Source organism: Phoca vitulina, unplaced genomic scaffold (genome assembly GCF_004348235.1).
Source record: "Phoca vitulina isolate PV1807 unplaced genomic scaffold, GSC_HSeal_1.0 scaffold22, whole genome shotgun sequence".
Classification (NCBI taxonomy): Eukaryota; Metazoa; Chordata; class Mammalia; order Carnivora; family Phocidae; genus Phoca; species Phoca vitulina.
In genome coordinates this window covers 16,085,960-16,101,914 of record NW_022589725.1, presented here as the reverse complement: position 1 = coordinate 16,101,914, position 15,955 = coordinate 16,085,960, and the positions used below count along the sequence as shown (strand labels likewise).

Below are 15,955 nucleotides of genomic sequence, written 5' to 3'. Positions count from 1 at the left end.
CAGTTTGGGTTGGGTGGGGAGAACTAACCCTTGAATACACAGACCAATGAAAGTTAAAAATCCAGCCGACCAACAGGGAAAGAAGGACCTTTCACAAAGTGGTGCTGGGGCTGCTGGAATAAGGAAACCATCCAAGAACTAGAAGAAAGTGGAAAATGAGGGGATGACTGAGAACCTGGGAGTGAGGAAAATGCTCCTCATTCAAAATCCAGATACAGTGAGGGAGAAGATTGACAAGTCTGACTACATTGAAATTAAAAACAAAAAACCTTGTACATAGAAAGGCAAGCTACCATTAGCAAGGTAAAAAGTAAATTACAACCTGGAAAAAGTATATTTGTAACTTGTATTACAATGGTTCGTATAGCTTCTAAAAATAAAGATTCATAAAGAAATGCACACGGCCTCTTAAACCTGTCAGAAGATGCTCAACCTTGCTCACAATATGATAAAATAAAAGCAACCCTGAAACACCATCTCTTGTTTAGCAGATGGGCACGCATCTCAAAGTGGGGCCGCACTCCACTGGGGGGGCTGTGGGCTAACAGGTGCTGCCATGCACCGCGGGTGGCAAGGCAAGGGGTCCAAGCTCTGCGGAGGGCGACGAGACAGTTTCTGGCAAAGTCACATGTATGTGGACCCCCTGGCTCGAACCCAGCCATCCCGCTCCTAGGATTCTAGCCCAAAGATTCTCTGGCGAAACTCGGAGAAGAACTCTGGCCACCGGAAGCGGCAAGCAACCTGAGCCGAGGGCCCAGGTCCCCCACGGGGCCTGAGAAGCCGTGTCGCCCCCTTGCGGAGGGCCCAGGAACAAGTGGTTTACACGCACGTGTGATCGGGCATATATTATCATCAAGGAGGTTATGGAGAAGGCCACCCATGTGTGTTTAAGAAAAAAACACAAACTTTGCATTCACAAGTTTTTTTATAAAGTTTCTACGTATTGAGTACACTCTTGGGGGGGGCATCCTGCTGAGTGCTTTATTTGTATGACCTCATTTAGTCCTTGCAGCTTTTTTTTTTTTTTTTTTTTAAGTTAGCTCTCCAGACAACGTGGGGCTTGAACTCACGACCCCAAGAACTAGGGTCGCATGCTCTACAGACTGAGCCAGCCAGCCCTGCCCCATCAATCCTTAACTCCTAAAGGAGGAAACTGAGGCTCAGGTCCATGAAGAGCTCAGCTGACTGACTCCAAGCCCACTCTTAATCCCTGGGATGCTTTACTGGTGGCAGAGGCTGCCAAAGAGCAGACTCAATGGGGCGCCTGGGTGGCTCAGTCATTAAGCGTCTGCCTTCGGCTCAGGTCATGATCCCAGGGTCCTGGGATCGAGCCCCGCATCGGGCTCCCTGCTCGGCGGGAAGCCTGCTTCTCCCTCTCCCACTCCCCCTGCTTGTGTTCCCTCTCTCGCTGTGTCTCTCTCTGTCAAATAAATAAGTAAAATCTTAAAAACAAAAAACAAAGAGCAGACTCAAGTCCCCTCTATGGGTGTGGCCTGGATGTTGTCACTACACGGGTGTCTAAGGATGCCTCCATTGAACTGGGACCCCAGGCAGGGCTCAGAAGCACCACTAGCACTGGTCTGGTGGGAGGCCATGCAACTGCTTGACCTACAGCAGCCTTTCTGCTCGGGCCCAAGTCTACCATGCACCTAGAACCAGAGGCGCCCCAAAAAGTCTAATTATTGAATAACAACTCATGACCAAGCTACAGCACAGCTTTCGAACGTTAAAAAATATTGCACCTCTAGGCACAAAAATAAAAGCTGTTCTGCCCAACAAAGACTCAGCACAGTTCACTTCATGTAAGTGGGGAAATCTGCTTGAGATGTGAATGGAAAAGTACCCGTCCTGTGCGGCTGCCGAAGGAGGAGGACGTGGGAAGGAGCAAGGAGCCAGACAGGGAAGGAGCAGGTGCAGAGTGGCCCTGGAATGGTCTGTGGCAGGCTGCAGTGGGGACTGGCCTGCACCCCACCCCCACCCCCCGCTGCGCTGGGCTTGCCACCTTGCAGACCGCACCCCCAGATGTGTGATGTGTGTGGCTGAGGGAGACACTGTTTGAAAGAGAAACTGGATGAGTGGGAAACAGAACCCAATGAGCCCTGTGTGGGCCTGGTGGGGCGGGAAGGCATGAAGCATGGACAGACTGGGGGCGCCTGGGTGGCTCAGTCATTAAGCATCTGCCTTCGGCTCAGGTCATGGTCCCAGGGTCCTGGGATCGAGCCCCACATCAGGCTCCCTGCTCCGCAGGAAGCCTGCTTCTTCCTCTCCCACTCCCCCTGCTTGTGTTCCCTCTCTCGCTGTCTCTTTCTGTCAAATAAATAAATAAACTCTTAAAAAACAAAAAGAAAGGATGGACAGACTGGGGTCCGTCCCAGGAAGGTGTTGGGAAGCAGAGGCAGGAGTAGGGAGGAAGGCGGGCAGTCTGATAGCCTCTAAACCAGTGGAGAGAACTGGGTTTGAAAAGAGAGTGGGTAGGGGCACTTGGGTGGCTGAGTCAGGGGAGCATCCGACTCTTGATCTTGGGGTTGTGGGTTCAAGCCCCATGTTGGGTGTAGAGATTTCTTAAAATCTTAAAAAAAAAAAAAAAAGAAAAGAGAGGTGGGTAGAGAATTACGGCTGGGGGAGGCAGAGGCAGGCTGGCCTCCCCTCCCATGGTTCCCAATACCCTCCCCTTGGGTCCAGGGCCCAGACATTAATCGTGACTCAGCTGATGAAATGCAACCCCATGGCTCATTAATGAGGAAGCCTGTAATTAGCCTGTCTCAGGAACCAGGATCCTCTAGAGAGAACCCCTCTCTCCTGCCTTCCTCCCCCTCCCACCAGAAGGATGAGATCAGGCTTGGTGGGATCTGGCCCCTGGGAACGAGGAGGGGCAGGGGAGCATGAACACCAGGGGAAATGAGATGCTGGGGCACGCGTTTATGCATGAGATGGCCTTGCCCATTGACCCTAGGTAATGAGGCGACGGAAATGCCAGTAGGTGCCTCCACCCTGAAAGTTTCTGGGGGCAAGCTGGGTGAGGCTGGCTAGATCTGGCCCAGCTTGGTCTGCAAAGCCATGATCACTGCAGTTCAGTCTCAGAGCCAGCCAGTCCGGGGCAAAAGAAACAGATTCAGCAACCCAAATGCCATTTCACACGGGGCTGTTACTCAACAACACCTCCTAAAACCCCTCTTCCTCCGTCAACCTCCCGTTCACCTCCCTCCCACGCCCCTTCTCTGCAGCTGATCCGTCACCTCCCTTTCCCAGACTCCTTGGAAAAATCGATCTCAAACCTTAGTCTTCGTCCTTTCCTCCTGACTTCATGCCACTGTGACTATTTTATTTTTATTTATTTTTTTAAAGTTTATTTATGTTTAAGTGATCTCTACCCCCAGCGTGGGGCTCGAACTCACAACTCCAAGATCAAGAGTCGCATGCTTTTCCGAACGAGCCAGCCAGGGGCCCCCACTGTGACTCTTTTAAATAACCAGTTGCTGGGGCGCCTGGGTGGCTCAGATGGTTAAGCATCTGCCTTCTCTTAACTCTGGATGGGCTTGCGGCTGCTCTGACCAATGGAGTATAGCAGCAGTGACCCTACGTGATTTCTGAGGCTGTCATAAAATGCCACATCACTTCTGCCTCATTTGCTGGGACACTCTTAAAGCCCTTGTTTGCTAGAACACTCCTCAAGCACTCTGGAAGCTGGAACATTCAAGAAGTCCAACTATCCTGAGGCCACCAAGCTGTGAAAAGCCACACAGAGAGCCCAGCCTGTGGATCATCCCCGTCCAGGTGCCGAGGCATGTGAGTGGAGAAGTCTCCAGATGATTCCAGCCCCTAGCCGTTCACACTTTCCAGCAGAGGCCCTGGTCACTGTGGAGCAGAGAAGAGCTGTCCTTGCTGTGCCCTGTTTGGACTCCTGACCTTCGGAACCTAGGATCATAAGATGGTGGGGGTTCTGTGTTGCTGCCTTTTGGAGAGGTTTGGTACACAGTGTAGTAACTGGAACAATGACAAGATCCTAGACAGCTGCTTCGGGGAGAGCTGGGGTGGGGGTATGTTGGGGGGAAACCAGGAAGGCAAAGCCAGAGTCGTCCTCAGCACAGAGTGGGAGGAGAAGGCCTAAAGATGTCCCTCTCCTAACACCTCACGTTCTGACCCGTGTCTGTGGGCAGGTGGCGCAGAGAGAGGAACGTGACACTCCCTGGGCTGACCACTAACTCCGGCATTTACTCGAGACCCACCGCAGTGTCCGGGGCCCCCCTGAAGAGAAGGACACTGTCTAGAGGGGCGGAGAGCCAGGGAAACACGTGAATCAAGCATTCTTGGGGTACACGTCCACCTGGAGGAGGAGGAGGTCAGTTGCGCTGAGGGTAGTGGTGGGGGCAGAAAAGATGGGACTCCGGTTCTGATTTCAGAAAAATATCTCAGTGGATTTTTGGTGGTGGATTTGCTCTACAGCAAATTGGCCCTTCACCCTGGTCTTCTTTCAAGCTTCGGTTTCTTTCTCCATCGGATACAGGCCGAGGGAGCTTTATTCAGACGCCTAAGGGATGGGCATATGAGGTGAACTATGCCAAATAGACACCCCTCCCTGGAATGTGAACCCAAGCACAGGGACAAAGCTGAAGGCGATCATCCTACAGTGGGTGCTGCTGATGCCGGGCCCATTCGGCCCCCAGATGCTGTGAATATGGCCTGCAGCTGACCTGTCTCTGAAGACTTGGCCTCAGCCAATGGGAGCCACCGCACCAAGAAAATGCCTGGGAGATCCCCTCCCCGCCAACCTCCTTGACAAACACCTAATACCCAGATATATAACAAAAATCAACCCCTTTGCCTCAAGGTAGGACAACTCTGGTGTCACACTCAGAGCTCGGGGTGGGATCAGGTTGAGCCTAGATCCAGCTGACACCGCATCTTTGCCTGGCTTCTTCCCCTGCCCCGTCCAGCTTCACTCACCCCCGAGGGCCCTCCCTGCCTCATAAATCATGTGTATAAGAATCCCCATCGCAGGGGCTGCCGCTGGGGGATCCGACACATCCATTTCAGGAAACATGGTCCTCCAGGACCACTCAGTTTCTGAGCCTGGGTCTCTAGCTTTCCCCTAAATTATGAGCTCTTTATTGTTTTGTTTTGTTTTTTTAAGATTTTATTTATTTATTTGAGAGAGACAGAGATAGCGACAGAGCATGAGCGAGGAGGAGAGGGAGAAGCAGGCTCCCTGCTCAGCAGGGAGCCCGACATGTGGCTTGATCCCAGGACCCTGGGATCATGACCTGAGCCGAAGGCAGATGCTTAACTGACTGAGCCACCCAGGTGCCCCTAAATTATGAGCTCTTAATAGCCTTCCAGTAAATTCCTTTTGCTCAAATTTTCCAAAGCTTGTTACAGAACACAGAACCAGGAGTGGAGGGCTGGCAACAGACTCTCAAGAACATGAGGGGCATGTAGGATTGTCCAGAAAGGGCCAGAAGATAGTGAAACTGACATTCATATTCTGGTTTGGACCCCCGTGTCCTATGGCAGGTGGGGATGAAGTAGCTGAGTCCTTGGAGTCCTGTGACTCCTGAGAGTGGGGTTCTGGAAGATTCTGGTCTGCTGACACAGGATTTCAGGCTTTGAGGGCTTCAAGGACCAGTAATGCCTAAGGGGCCCTGGCCTCATGCCTTAGGGGCCCAACTCTGACCCTCTTCCAGATGAGACCAGGGGCTGTGCCCTCCTCAAATGTGGACCCTGCAGCCTGTGGCTTAGAACACTCTACCTAATGTTCCCATGACCTTTTCTAGGGCAGGAGGGGTCCTCTTGTCTGGGTCTGTGACCAGGTGGGCCCCCCTGAAGTGTGCACACTTGCCTGCATGGTGGAAGGAGGAGACCGAGGGTGAGGCGCACAGACAGAGCCCAAGTCTGCAGCCTGGAGCACCCACTTGTGTGCGTGTCCCTTGGGATGTGGGACAGAACAAGGCTGAGGGAGAGGCCAGCTCCCCCCAGCTGCCCTGGCTGCCAAGCTCCGCTGCAGATCAGAAGCTGGGCGAACCCATTAAAGCCTCGAAATCCGGGGGGTGGTGAGCCCTCTTGGGGCCGCTCTGGAAGCTCGGTGCTGGTTGGGATCCTGCTCCTACTCCTTGCCTGCTGTGGCATTTCAGGACAATTGCTTAACCCTTGGGTGCCTCAGTTTCCACACCAACAAAATGGGGACAGTTGTCATGTCATATCTCATGACATATGGCTCATAGCGTCTGAGCCGAGAACACATTGTCAGCATGCAGTAAATGTTAGCTAGTTCTACATTACTCCGTGTGCCCTGTTTGGTGCAGAAAATGGATAGGTCTCAGAAAATGAGGGGATCTTTCTGAATTTAATCCGGACACATCTCCAGGAGACCAGCTCCAAATACAGTCTTCCCAGGGGAGTAAATCAGCACAGACCCCCAGCTGCCTACGGCAGCTCTCCATCTGGGAAACAGATTTTTGCTTCTCTCCACTGCGGGGTGGGGGGGTACAGAATCTTTAGTTGTCAGAGGAATGGTGAGTGGAGTTTCCATCAATATCATTTTTAATAATAATGAGTAATGAGGAGTCTTAAAATCAAGGTGACACTAAAATATTGGCAACAATATAACGGATGATGAGAGTGAAGGAATTCCTGGTTAAACATTCTAGGGAATTCATCTTGCTCTGGAGGAGGAGAGGGAGATGCACAGCCTCAGACATTGTTTAGGTAAGCTACTAAAAGAATAGAAAGAAAATTTAAAGATAACCGATCTGGGGCACCTGGGTGGCTCAGTCAGTTAAGCATCCAACTCTTGATCTCAGCTCGGGTCTTGATCTTGGGGTTGTGAGTTCAAGCCCCACCCATGTTGGACATAGAGATTTTTTTTTTTTAAGATTTATTTATTTATTTGAGACAGGGAGAGCACAAGCAGGGCGAGGGGCAGAGGGAGAGGGGGAGAAGCAAATTCCATGCTGAACGGGAGCCTTATGTAGGGCTCAATCCCACACCCTGAGATCACAACCTGAGCTGAAACCAAGAGTCAGACGCCCAAACAACTGAGCCACCCAGGGTATAGAGATTGCTTAACATAAGATCTTAAAAAGAAAAAAAAAAAAAGATAGCCAATCTATTAGAAGACAAGAAAGAAGGGAAAAGAAGTGAGCGGTTGTCATAATAAATAGAAAACAGAAGCTAAATGTGCACAGATGAGCCCAAGCGATCACCACAAATGTCAACAGATTAAGCCCGCCTTGTGAAAAAAACAGGAACACTCAGTAAAAAATCAAATCCTGCCATGTACTGTTTCAACAGACATTCCTAAAGCACGGAGGTGGGACATGAAAGGATGAGGGAAAAGAAGGAGAACGTAGCAACAGTAATATCAGGCAAATAGAATTTAAAGCAAAAATACTAATAAGGATAAAGAGATTTTATTTAATGATAACAGAAATAATCCATCAAGAGCACACAGCAGTCAGAAACTTGTATGCGCCTAACAGCATATCCTCAAAGCAGGAGAGACGGACAACCCAGGACTGCAGTGAGAGGTGTCAGCAGACCTGTCCTGGGGAGGATAGCTAAGCACACACACGTGTGGGAAGGCAGAGAAGGTACGAACCACTGGAATCACGATCTTGACCACCTGATTCTTGCATAATACAATTACTTTTCAAGGATTCGTGTAACATTACCAGACGCTTAAGATCGACAAACAGGGGGGCGCCTGGGTGGCGCAGTCGTTAAGTGTCTGCCTTTGGCTCAGGTCATGATCCCAGGGTCCTGGGATTGAGCCCCGCGCTGGGCTTCCTGCTCAGCGGGAAGCCTGCTTCTCCCTCTCTCCCTGCTTGTGTTATTATTTGACAGAGAGAGACACAGCCAGAGAGGGAACGCAAGCAGGCAGCCGCTTAACGACTGAGTCACCCAGGTGCCCCCCCAAAATAAAAAAATCTTAAAAAAAAAAAAGATTGGCAAACAGGACCACCCACTTTGCCACAACACGGAGTCTCAACATATTCCAGAGAATCAACAGAACACAGGCTACATTATCTGGCTAGAAAAACAATAAAAATCCATGAGAATGAAAATGAGCAAAAACCAAAACAAAAACTTGGCACTCTTGTAAATAACCAGAAAGGAAAAGAATAAATCAGCGTGGACATTTACGAAATGTTTAGAACCCAATGACAATAAGGGAGCTACAAATCAAAATTCATGGGACAAAGAAAGTTTTATAGCCTTAAAACATATTATTTAAAAAGAAGGGGGGGGCCTGGGTGGCTCAGTCGTTAAGCGTCTGCCTTCAGCTCAGGTCATGATCCCAGGGTCCTGGGATCGAGCCCCACATCGGCTCCTGGCTCAGCGAGGAGTCTGCTTCTCCCTCTCCCTCTGCCTCTCCCCCTGCTCATGCTCTCTCTCTCTGTATCTGTGTGTCTCAAATGAAATAAAATAAAATAAAATCTTTAAAATAAATAAATAAATAAAAAGAAGAAGGGTGCCTGGCTGGCTCGGTTGGTGAAGCATGTGACCCTTGATCTCAGGATTGTGAGTTTGAGCCCCACACTGGGTGTAGAGATTACTTGAATAAATAAAATCTCTTTTAAAAAATTAAAAAAAAAAAGATTGAAAATGTATGAGCCAAGCACTAAACTCAGTCAGAAAAGAAGTACAGAATTAACTCAAAGACAGAAGATAAAATGAAATTAATGAAGATAATAGCATAAATTAATGAAACAAATTGGAGATTCGATAAGAGCAGAGGTTGATTCTTTGAAAAATTGAATAAAAGGCACCAAGAGAGGGGGCCCTGCAGTCCTGGCTGGGAGAAGCATAACCTTGGGGGTTGAGGGCACGGCGGACAAAGGTGATGCTAAAGTGCTTGCGCATCATCCTGTGGGCAGTGGGGAGCCATGGAGGGTCCCGAAGTTAAGCACAAAGGGAAGTGGTGTGGTCGGTCTGGCAGCTGACGATGGGAGCCTGGGCTCTGCAGGCGATCCAGCCAGAGCTGAGATCAGGTGCAGCCTGGGGAGGCGCAGGAATTGGGCGCTGAGGGTTCCTCCCCCAGTAGCTCTATTACTGCCTCGCTGTGTGAACCCGGACAAGAAGACACTGAGCTTCTCTGTGCCACAGGGTCCTCCACTTGAAGTGATGGAGAGGATCCTACAAATCTTCCCAGCCTGGGCCAGCAGCCACTCCATCCCGGTCCTCACTAACAGAATCGCATTTCAGGAGGGGCCTGCGGATACACGCAGCCCTGGGGTGAACCTTGGCTAACCTAACACACAGCCAGGTGCTCGCCCAGCCTGGAGGGGCTTGGGAGTGGGCCCCTGGGCAAAGGTGAGGGTCCCCCAGAAGGGAGAGGCTCAGAGGAGGGAACCATTTTGTGGCTGCCCCCTTGCCATGAGGAGAGATACACAGACATGTGGAGGGTGCCAGAAGGGAGTAAGGAAACCCCGGGTGATACCCCTGAACCCTGAGCCAGCCACAAGACCACCAACCTCCAGCTCTGAATCCTAGTAAATATTAATATCCTGGGGGTTTAGTCCCCGTTGGTTATGAGGCAGTGAAGTGCTGAAGGACACAGACCCTGGGGCCCAGTTCTGCTGGTCTTTACCTGTGCTTCCTTGGGCAAGTGTCTCAACCTCTCTGTCCCTGTTTCCTGTCTGCAAATGTCAATAAAAAATACTTTCACCTGGGGCACCTGGGTGGCTCAGTCGGTTAACCGTCTGCCTTCGGCTCAGGTTGTGGTCTCAGGGTCCTGGGATCGAGCCCCACATCGGGCTCCCTGCTCAGTGGGGGGCCTGCTTCTCCCTCTGCCCCTCTGTCCCACCCCTCCCCCTGCTTGTGCGCGCTCTCTCTCTCTCTCAAATACATAAAATCTTTAAAAAAAGAACTTTCTCCTTCTTAGGGTTTTATGCAGATTCAAGAAGGAAATGCATGTGAAGTTTGGCCCAGACTACGGAAGTCTTTGCTGTCGTCTGTGGGTCATCAGGCTCTGGAGCCTGTGTGTCCTGTGCTGTGTCCTTACTGCTGCTCCCCTCCCCCACAGACACACACACACACACACACACACAGACACACAGACACACACACACACAGACACATGCATCCTGCTCCAGCCAGGTGTGCCCTCCCCGGCCTTCTTCCCGGAGCTCCCCATTTAACCTTCAGTCCCCAAACTACAGGCTCCAAAGGAATATTCGAGAAGGCTTCCCGGCGCCTTGGCCTCGGCTTCCCGCTCTCCCGCGGGGCCCCCGGCGCTGGGGTGCGCCTCTTTCCCGGGCGGGAGCGCGGGCCGGGCCCCCGGGGGCGGCGAGTGACGCGGGCGCTGCGCTCATGCGGCTCTCGGCAGTCAGGGCACGGCTCCCGCCGCCGCCGCCGGTCCCGGAGGCCCTCGCAGCTTCTTCCTGTCTTTCCTTCGCGCCTGGGCGCCCGCCCCCGCCGCCCCGGAGGCCTGGCCCTCCCCTGGACTGCACGGCGGGGGAGGGGGGTGCTTAGGGGGTCGCGGGGGAGGGGGCAGCCACTGGGCCCAGCCCAGCGGGGACACCAGGCCGGCCCCGGGGTCCCAGCCGGAGCTGGGAGTCCCCAGATGGGACTCCACCCATCCTGCCGCTTACAGGCGTTTAACACCGAAGAGAGTGTCAAAAATATGTGTCCCGGTTTATTTTGCTTTTTATTTAGGTTGTTTTTGCAAGTAAGACCTCTTATGAGGCCTTTTCATTTCTGATTCTTTGAAGCTTAATGTAAGCCCCTGTAGAGATCTGATGGATCTTCACCTTGAGCTCCCCCCATGAGAGGAGGAAGCCAAGGTTTGCCATTTCTCACTCCTGGTGTGGATCCATCTCAGCTCGGGGCCTGTCTGCCTAAAGCCCAGCATTTTCTCATCCTTGCTTTGTGGATCCTCTTTGATTCACTTCAGTGAGCAGTTTGGGGCTCCTACAACTTTGCTCCCTGCAGGTTCCCTCTTCACAGTAGACAGAGCATTTGCGTGTCTACACTGCCGAGGGTCCTCAAGTGTCACTGGTGGACCACAGGTGAGGAGAGTGAAAGGTGGACTTACGGTGGCCGCAGAGGCCCTTTGCAAGTGAGGTCAACCCCCTTCCGACAGGCTGTGTGCATGTCACGTGGTGCGGGCTCTGGGTTGATCCTGAGAAAAGGAGAATGAGAAACAGGAATGGATGGACCCTGGGGCAGTTAACTGTTACTTGCTCTCAGAAAAGATGGTCTAGGGTTGCCTGGGTGGCTCAGTCATTAAGCGTCTGCCTTTGGCTCAGATCATGGTCCCAGGGTCCTGGGATGGAGCCCCACATCGGGCCCCCAGCTCCGCGGGGAGCCTGCTTCTCCCTCTCCCACTCCCCTTGCTTGTGTTCCTTCTCTCGCTGTGTCTCTCTGTCAAATAAATAAAATCTTAAAAAAAAAAAGAAAAGAAAAGATGGTGTAACAGTCAGGAAATAAAGAGTATTCTGAGATTTGAGGCTTAATCTGGAGGCTTGCAACTCTTTGTTTTGTAAATATTTCAGAAACTCTTAACCTTTATAGCACCTTGGTCTGATTCCCTTAAATCCTCCTTGAGATAGGAAGTGAGGTTGTTAGCACATTAAGCGAGTAACTTTGGGAGCAGGTGTGGCTTCCCCAAGGTCACAGAGTAACTCCCGGGAAAGCTGAGGCTGGTACCCAGAGCTTCCCACCCTCCCTTCCTCCTTTCCATAATCTATTGAAAACCCACTGTGTGGCAAGCACCATACCAGACTATGGCGGTGAACAGAAAAATGAAGTCCCTTCTGCCCTGGGGGTCTCACTCTAGAGGGGCACAGCCATACACACGCACAAAAGATAAACAGACAAGGAAATGAGCTGCAGGTTGTAGTAAGTGCTTATTAACCCTTCAACGCTGACTCATGTTAGAAAGTAATCGAAGTGGGGCTGAGGGAGGGATGTGCCAGGTGGGCGGTCAGGGAGGTCTCCTCTTAGGAGAGGACACCGAAGCGGACACCGAAGCAGCCAGGTGAATCCTATGGAGGGGTGAGGGTAGGGGAGGCTTCTAGAACAAAGAAACAACACGTTCTGAGATTTCAAAGCAGGAGCGAAAGGAAGCGGATAGATTTGAGATGTATTTTCCAGGTAGGACTAATAAAGAGGGAAGTGTAGGAACGTGGGGTGTTCAAAAGGTCCATGTGACATGTGAGGTGATATATTTGACCTGACAGCGCAGTAACAAGACTTTTTCTAGCCCCTGCATGTTCCAAGAGGGTGGGTGTTAGGCCACGCAGCTGGCCTAAACTAGGCCTGTGGCCTCCACCACAACCAAGAATCACAAGGGAGCAACAGTTTGGACCCAGCTTCTCTCCAGGCCCCATGAGTGGAATGAGCATGTTCCCCCTGGGTTAACTCAGGATGCTATTCTCTCTGGAAGACTCTCTTCAGCTCTTAATAAGAATAATGGCATTAGGGCCCCTGGGTGGCTCAGTCGGTTAAGTGTCTGCCTTCGGCTCAGGTCATGATCCTGGAGTCCCTGGATGGAGCCCCACGTCGGGCTCCCTGCTCAGCGGGGCGTCTGCTTCTCCCTCTGCCCTTCACCCCCGTCTCATGCGCTCTCTCTCTCAAATCAATAAATAAAATCTTTAAAAAAACCAGAGTAATGGCATTAACAATACAATAGCGTTATTAATTAGCTTTACAATGGTGCAGGAACTTTTCTAAAGCTCTTATGTATTACATGATTTCAGCCCTCACAACCCCATGAGGCGGGTACTAGTTAGTATCTTCCCGACATTACGCTGGAAGAAAGTGAGGCACCGAGAGGTCAAGTAACCTGCCCGAGTCATGAAGTTTTGAGCAACAGAAGCCAGATTCTGACAGGCCACTGGGCTCCGGTGTCCTCACAGTCCATAAGGGGATGTTCCTGAAGAGCCTGCCGTCAGGTCCGCAGTGTGGGAGGTCTCTCCCTGGGACGCCAAACCCCTGAGAGCACTTGGTGGGGAGAAGGCAGCCCAGAACTTTCTTGGGCACCCTGGAGAGGAGGCGAAGAGCCTGGGGCTGGGAGAGCTGGGGGCTGAACAGATCCTGAGAGGAGCAGGGTGGCTGGCCTGGGTCCAAGGGCCAGAGGGGCGCTCCAGTGGCCCAGGAGAGGGAGGCTTTAGTCCCTTCATCCCACCAGCCTGGGGTCGTGAACCAAAGTCCGCTTTCTCAGGCTGGGCTCATTTGGCTGTGGCTCCTCCAGCCCCCCAACACCAAAGCTCCCTCGCCCCCACTTCCACCCGAGGCCCGAGATGGTTCCTGCCTCGGCACCCACAAACTAGGGTCCTTGTCGGGGTAGGAATTGGGGCAGGTGGCTTTCCCCCCACCTTTGAACCTTACTGGGTCTGAACCCTGCTCTGGGTGTGTGTGGGATGGGGGGTGGGAGTGTCCCCCCTGGGAGGCTAACCCTCCTGATGGGGTTCTGCACACCTGACGGTCCCCTGTCCCACTGATCCTGGGCCGGGGCGGACCCTGCTCCCTGCACACCAGCCCCTCGGGCCCCCCTCCCCACCTTCTCAGGGGGCTGTGCTTGGGGACCGGCCCGCTGCCCCCCAGCCTCCTCTGAGCAGCCAGAAAGATCGGGGACGGTCTCCGCGAGACTCCCCCGCCCCCATCCGTCCCTCTCCCCGGGTCCAGAGAGCCACAATCGCAGCAGCTCCTGTCACTCGACAGCCACGCGGCTGCCAGTGACAGCCCGCAGGCCGGCACCCCTCCTCCCCAGCCCCCCCCCAGACAGGTCCACGTGCATCCCCAGATGCCTGAATCACTGCCTGGCGGTCGTGGGCTCCTGGGGAGTCACTGGGGAGGGGGGGTGGCGGCCACGTCGTCTCCCGGGGGAGCACCTGCAGACATAAAAAGGCAGCCCGCGAAGGCAGCCCAGCACACTCCGCACACTGTGCCCTCCTGCGCCAGGATGCCGGACGCCATGCTCCCCGCCTGCTTCCTGGGCCTGCTGGCCTTCACCTCCGCCTGCTACTTCCAGAACTGCCCACGGGGCGGCAAGAGGGACTTGTCTGACCTGGAGCTGAGACAGGTATGACCCGGGCGCATCTCGGGGCTGCCTGGAGGGGACAGAGCCCCCAGGCCTGCGCTACCCTGCAGGGGCCGGGCAGGAGGGCAGTCGTGGAAGAGGCCGGCTTTAGGGGAAGCAGCAGGGAGGCTTGGCATGGCTGGGCAGGGGTGGGGGGACCAGGCTGCCAGGCAGGCTAGGACGGGCTGCAGGACTGCGGGGACACTATCCCCATCCAGGCAAGGGATGCAGGAAAGCCCGTGTTTCCCCAGTAATGGGGCTTGGGGCAGATCAGGGAGAACTGGATAGCAGGGCCTCCTCCGTGCCCATCGGAGTCTCACAGCCGCAACGGGCTGTGTCATAACCAGCATGGGAGCCTTCCCCATCCAGCCGTCACCCTCTCCTAGCCACGGCTCCCCGGGGCCCCACACAGAAGCTGCCCATTGCTCTGAGCTCCTTTGAGTGAGGGAGCCACCTCCTGCCAGGCAGTTCTGCTGGGAACCTAGCCCAATTCTCCCGCCCTGCTTGTCCAGTCAATTCCCTTTCAGTCCCTTTTCAGCAGAGCTGAAGGAAATCCCATCCCCATGCTCAAACCCTCCCAGGCCACAGGGGGCTCAGTTCCGAGCTATTGAACAAACTGGGGTGGGTCTGTGGGCAGTTTGTTGGCTGCCCTCTGCTGGGCACCTTCTGACACCGGAGTCAGCGAGGTGCCCCGTGCCCTTCCCTGGGGCTCAGGCTCCTGCCACCCACAGTCAGTGCCTGGCCGGTGAGCCCAGGTCCGGGCCCCCAGAGGCCCACCGGCTCGTTGAGCCGGGCCAGGAAACGGGAGGAGGGGCCTGGAAGTGTTCTGGGCGGGACAGAGCCCTGTCTGCCGGGGGCGTGCGTGCTAGAGATCAAGCTTGAGTCCTGGGGGCAGGGGAGGAAGGTCGGCCTTAGGGGAGGGGTGGGCAGGGAGAGAGGGGCGCACACCTCTGATGGCCCCGGAGCTGAGAGGGAGGGTCTCTTCGGCGCAGCCCGGTGCGGAGGGGGCCTCCCTCAACGAAGGGGGAGGGTGCCGAGGGCTGTCACCGAGAGCCGGTCCTCAGTCACCTGAAGACCCGGGGCCTCTAGTGGACGTGCGCCCCCTCCCGCGACCGCGGCCCCCGGCCTCGCTCGGCCCGCGCTCACCCCCCGCCCTCCCGCCAGTGTCTCCCCTGCGGCCCCGGGGGCAAAGGGCGCTGCTTCGGGCCCAGCATCTGCTGCGGCGACGAGCTGGGCTGCTTCGTGGGCACGGCCGAGGCGCTGCGCTGCCAGGAGGAGAACTACCTGCCGTCGCCCTGCCAGTCGGGCCACCAGCCGTGCGGGAGCGGGGGCCGCTGCGCCGCCGCGGGCATCTGCTGCAGTCCGGGTGAGCCGGGGGCCGGGGACGGGGACGCGGGGCCGGGCGGGGGCGGGCCCCGGGGTCCCCGCGGGCCTGGCCGATCTGGGCCCCGCCCGCGCCGCGCTCACCCCGTGCCCGCCCCCCCCCCCACCCGCCCGCAGAGAGCTGCGTGACCGAGCCCGAGTGCCGGGGGGGCTCCGGCTTCCACCGCCGCGCCCGCGCCAGCGACCGGAGCAACGCGACCCAGCTGGACGGGCCGACCGGCGCCTTGCTGCTGCGCCTGGTGCAGCTGGCGGGGGCGCCCGAGCCCGCGGAGCCCGCCCCGCCCGGCGTCTACTGAGCCGCTCGCTCGCCCCCAAACCCCCGAGCCCCCCGCAGCCTGGAAAAATAAACCTTTAAAAATGCACCCGCGAGTGTCTGTCTCCGTGTCCGGGGGTGGGGAGGGGGCGCAGAGGAGACGGTGGGGCGCGGACCCCCCTCCCTCACCCGCCCCAGCCAGTCCGCGATCCGCAGCGGGGCAGTGATCTTGGCTCGGCAGAGGGCTAGGGGGAACTAAGGACGGCGTGACCTGGGGGGCCCTGCAGGGGCTGGGTGGA

At 55.0% G+C, this 15,955-nt stretch overlaps 1 protein-coding gene across 1 annotated transcript; it reads left to right on the top strand.

Moving 5' to 3' along the window:
* The first annotated feature begins 13,891 nt into the window (after nucleotides 1–13,891).
* On the top strand, nucleotides 13,892–15,699 carry AVP (arginine vasopressin). Its single transcript, XM_032419793.1, has 3 exons — nucleotides 13,892–14,023; nucleotides 15,185–15,386; nucleotides 15,521–15,699. The coding sequence occupies exons 1-3, from the start codon at nucleotides 13,904–13,906 to the stop codon at nucleotides 15,697–15,699; spliced, it is 501 nt and encodes a 166-aa protein (XP_032275684.1). The 5' UTR covers nucleotides 13,892–13,903.
* Nucleotides 15,700–15,955: the final 256 nt, after the last annotated feature.

What these genes read in the sequence shown, in the direction of transcription:
- AVP (XM_032419793.1), top strand. Translation starts at nt 13,904, where the DNA reads ATGCCGGACGCCATGCTCCCCGCCTGCTTCCTGGGCCTGCTGGCCTTC. An exon ending in CTGACCTGGAGCTGAGACAG is followed by an intron (nt 14,024 to 15,184) that starts GTATGACCCGGG and finishes CCCTCCCGCCAG; the next exon opens with TGTCTCCCCTGCGGCCCCGG. An exon ending in GGGCATCTGCTGCAGTCCGG is followed by an intron (nt 15,387 to 15,520) that starts GTGAGCCGGGGG and finishes ACCCGCCCGCAG; the next exon opens with AGAGCTGCGTGACCGAGCCC.